Below are 5,000 nucleotides of genomic sequence, written 5' to 3'. Positions count from 1 at the left end.
ACAAGTTTCTGAAAGTCAGGCATTGCCAGACTGAAAATACAAGAAAAGGGATTATGGGGACCAACCCGTTCAATAAAAAAGACATGGGTGCAACATTGCCTACCTATCATGGCAAATGTGAAGACAATACCAGCAACAGTGATGTTGAGAAGAGGTTCATCACAAAAACGTGAGCTAGGAGGACTAAAGCAAAAACGTTGACAATGAGAACATATCTATCATGAGTACAAACTTAATAATAATTCCACCAGTCATAAAAAAGAAACTGTTCCAGAATTTGCCCCTGTTACTTTTGCAGTCCCACACTGAAATGACTTATTTAGAATGATCTCAGGTCCCTTGTTTTCCCTTGATTTTTTCCTCCCGGCCAAAACGCTTACGTCAACAACAATAACATAAGTGCCCCAAATAGAATTGGTTGCTAGGTGTTACAGGTGGTAGCTACTTGTCACTTACAGTTGAATCACATAAATCTGTGGGATGACAAAGGCCAAGGACATGAGCACAACAGTAACTCTCCTGTTAAAGAAAAAAATAATTGGCAAATGAATGCAACAGTACTAAAACCAAACAAGCAGTAATACCAGTAATTATTTATTCATAAATTACTCAAACAATAATGATCTCATGCATTCCAGATACTTTCAAGGCAGGGTGCAGTCTCAATCTTCACTTTTAAAGTAAACACTTTTGTCAAAATTTTAATTGCATTTACTCCTGAATCTAATAAATGATATGTTTTTTATTTTAAAATGTGATGATTTGATGAAAAGTAACATAAATTACAACAATGTTGTAAAAGACTCTACATCTTAACAAATGTTCTAGTGCTCTTAAGTTTCCAAGCTGCACTTAGTAACAAGGAATGTCATGCAATACCTGCAATATCTATGTTACATAATCCTGAGCTAAAAAAAGACTTAATGCAAACCGTATTTCAGTCAACAGGTTTTGGCTTTTGGACAATTGTGTTTATCAAATGTGAGCATGCATCTAATTTGCTGGATCTGCATACAACTATTAAGCAGAGGCTGTAGTCAACAAGTGAATTTTAGACAAGGTAGCAAGTCGGTGCTATCCTAAGCAGTGCGATTGTCTTCTGTTAAGAGGAGCTCAATACTCACATTGATATGTATATCATGTTTACTCAAAAGGTCCTGCATTTCCCACTGTATTTCTGGACACGTGTGTCACAGAGTGTATGGTTGACTTTAAACATTTTCGGAAGTCTGTCACTAGTTCAGTAAGTAAAATGTACTGCTAGCTTTATCGTCTTTCCCTAAGGGGTGTCTGTCTCTTGCGATAAACAAGGATGGGGTGTGTGGACAATCGATAAATTGTACATGATGATATCCAAATTTGCTGATTACCCAATACTGCTGCCTCTCTTGTATACATGCAGACCCAGAAAATCATATATGGCTATTGAACAGGTAGGTGAGGTCAGGAAACCTGGATATTGGTCAATATCTTTTTTGTGTTCTTATCGCTCTTATATGTGCCACATAAACAAAAAGCATTGTTGAATCAGTGCACAGCATGGGATGAGATCTTGCAACTATATGGCAATCTAAACTCTTGCAGCTATCTGGCAATCTAGACTAAAAAAAAGCTTGGCCAAAAGAGAATTTATTATATGGGAGAATTTATTATTATTATATACAGCCAGTTTTCCTGGGAAAGGTACGCTCATCCTGCCCCATTTACACACACTGGAAATGACAAATCAAGTTTCTGGAATGGAAAAACGTTGAACATTTGTATTGTAGCATCTTATAGTTGCTGGGGATCTGGTTTACGTTTATTAATGAACAATGTTTGCACATCCAGTCGATATAAGTAACATAAAATAATAGCCAAGTAAAAGAACTACATATCAAATGTAAAAATTTATAAGCAATAATAGAACTTAATGATAATCTAAAAATATAAATTGAAAAATTATGATTTTAAAATAAATGAATAAAGTAAGAATTGTCAATAACTTCTAATTGTCAAAACACAACGATCTTTAAATAATTAATACTTTGTACTAGTTTGAATATAACTTGGTAATGAGTTCCAATCTCTTTTCATTCTTGGATAAAAACTGTAGTAATAAAACTAATCATGACTACAATGAACTTGAACAAAAGATTTATTTGAAAAAGACCTGGTAATACGTTGTTTCAGTAAAAAATAGTCACGTTTAGGTAATGCAATTAAATTGTTGACTGCTAAATAGAATATTTTCAATTGATGGATTTTATGTCTATCATTTCAATATTGTTTGTTTGTTTGTTTGCCATTTATTTGTTTGAGCAGGTTGAAGTATTGGCAGCTATACCCACCCACCCATATACTCACAGAGGACAGCCACAACCCCAGGAACTTCATCCCCTACTCTTCTCTAATAGTGTGTGGGTTCTCTAACATCCCACAGGGAACTAATGAACATGGAAGATATTTGTGAGACGGGGCCTACAGTTTATAGTCCTTATCCGAGAAGACTTGAAAGTCTAACGATTTGCAGATGTAATTACAAAGGTAGAACTTTCTCCTCAGTTATTTAAAGACCCTGAGTGTTGGTCCAACCGGAGTCAAACTCACAACCTCCCGCATGGCAGCCCAATACTCAACCAACTGAGCCACCAGTGCGCAGATCTAAATCTAAATCTAAACAGACTTCTGTGACAGAGTTAGTGTAATAGTCTCCTTTAATAAATCTCCCTGCTCGTCGCTGGACTGCTTCGATTGCATCAATCTGGTCTTGTCTGTATGCATCTCATACTGCCGTAGCATACTCGCAAGTTTGGTCTCGCAAATTACGGTAACATACATGTAAGCTAGACGTTTTGTGTTTTCAGTACAAGGGTATAAATTGTACTTCACAAAACCAAGTGACTTATTAGCTTTATTTACTATGCTTTCAATATGGCAGTTCCATATTAAATTTTAATAAGTAACACCCAGTAAGGATGGTCATTATACTGGGGACAACTTCTTGCCATCAATGGGCCATTCCATTTTTTATCTGCACCCCCCTATTTAGGTACCGGGATTTCTGAGGGGGAGGGGGGGGTCTTTAAAGGCCGTTTCTGAGGGGGTAACTGTGTCGGCACCTTTGATCTTTGAATAAATTCTGAAGGGGGAGTGTGTCGGCACTTTGATCTTCTTTTCTTAGGGGGTCAAAAGTTTACTTTTCCAAGGGGGTGAAATATAAAGTACCTCAATAGGGGGGGAGGGGGGGGGTGCGGATGAAAAATGGAATGGCCCAATGTAATAAACTGTCAAAATGGGTTCCTTCTTTCATGACATTGTCATTGTGCAGCATTTAGTCACATTTAACTGCATTTGCCATGTCTTGGCCCAGGAGGCTAATTTATCAATATTATTCTACAAGATAACACTATCATTTGCTGTAATAATTGGTCGATATATTCATCTGCAAATAATCTTAAGGTGCTATCTTAAGGCAAAAGGTGAAATCTGGGCCTGGTTTCATTGTAAGGCAGGAATAAAGGAACTTTCACTAAAGTGGACTTACACTGCTCCTCTGCTATCTTTTGGGAACCATCTTGTAAAATGATATGCACAATGAGCCACAAAATAGTACCACATTTCACCGAGATACTGGACGAATTGTTCCAGTTGTTATTTCACGATCGAGAAAGATTAGAATGAAGTTTACTTGACAAACATCGATTTTACGTTCCTCAGGAGATCGATTCGTGTGTACAGCTTTTGATAATCAAATATCTATCTAGACCACAGGGCTTTTTTAAAAAGCTGTATGCTTTCAACTAAAAAGTATTTATGTGTTTGTCCGTAGAAACCAAACTATTTCTTGGAGATTTACGTCATTTGCCCCACAATTCAATTGGATCGCGGCTCATAGTTCTGTGGAAACTAGACGCTCCATGAGCGTACACTGGATTGCATGTGGTGCGTTTTACTCAACAACAGAAGGGACTGAAACTGAAACTGAAAACTTTATTTATACTCGAGGGCCTGGAGCTTATTAGGCTCCTAGCTTAAAGGGGAATTCAAGGCTAATTTTAACTATTTTTTGTATTGATGTTGACATTGGATGGATTAATTTTACAGGGATAATTTATATCGACGATTAATGATTTTATGAAAAAATCGGTCCAAAGCTTCGGACTGCACCCGCCATGTTGCCTTTTCATCGCGGGAGCTTAAACGGCCAACGGATTAAGATGTGACGTCAAATCGTGAAGGGAGCAAGCGAAGGGCTTACGCGTCCCTTGTGTTTTGCTTGAGAAGTCTTGCGAGCTTGCCGAAGTGAGTATATTGAGCTTGTTTAGTTCCAGTCGCGCCGAAATGTCTGACGACGAAACCTCTTCACATTCATCTCAATCAAGTCTTTCTATTGACGATGAAAGTATCCCTGAAAATGTGATTCGGCCGTACCAGTTCGAACCAGGGTTTTCTTCCAGCGAAGAAAATGTGGAAGAAGGAGAATTAGTAGGGAGCGTCAACACGACGATGAAAATTTTCGTGTCAGAAATCTGGACTGGTGAGGGTTTCTAGATATATTTTGTAACTTAAACAATGCAATTTAACCGATTCGTAGAGGCAAACCATGAATCAAACGGCCTTTGATGTTTTGGAAATGCTGTGAAGATCGAACGCTCACGCGCTCGAGAATTGTAAACAAACAATAAAAACAACAAAAAGAAAATCACTCTGGTATGTTTTTGTTCGTTGTATTTATAGCTATTGTGATCTCACGAGCATTTAGAGAGGCAATATTCACTGCTATGCTATATTTTATAGATGTTACTAATCGAGTTTAAAATCACCCTCTTGTAGTAAAGTCGAGTATACCAAGATTCTGTAATTATATTGAATCCCTGTTCTTATCAACAACGTAATATACTACATGTTTTGTGGAGCCGCAGCAAGATTGTGACACAAAATTTTTAAGCTAACGTACTTTTTTAAAAAAGGAACGATTGTCCTCGCGACCTCTAAAAGGAAAAAAAAACTTGTAATTT

General features: G+C 37.4%; 1 protein-coding gene across 1 annotated transcript in view; it reads right to left on the bottom strand.

Annotated features, from left to right (window-relative positions):
• Positions 1-3,849, bottom strand: part of LOC137997332 (uncharacterized) — a 16,473-nt gene extending 12,624 nt beyond the window's left edge. The window contains exons 1-3 of the mRNA XM_068843262.1: positions 3,527-3,849; positions 457-519; positions 104-183 (exon numbers count right to left, since the gene is read on the bottom strand). Of these exons, the coding sequence (XP_068699363.1) occupies positions 104-183; positions 457-519; positions 3,527-3,600 (217 nt within the window). The 5' untranslated portion in view covers positions 3,601-3,849. The remainder of the gene's footprint in view (positions 1-103; positions 184-456; positions 520-3,526) is intronic.
• Between the last annotated feature and the right edge of the window lie 1,151 nt (positions 3,850-5,000).

This window comes from Montipora foliosa, chromosome 3, assembly GCF_036669935.1.
Source record: "Montipora foliosa isolate CH-2021 chromosome 3, ASM3666993v2, whole genome shotgun sequence".
Lineage (NCBI taxonomy): Eukaryota > Metazoa > Cnidaria > Anthozoa > Scleractinia > Acroporidae > Montipora > Montipora foliosa.
This window is presented reverse-complemented; position numbering and strand designations above follow the sequence as displayed.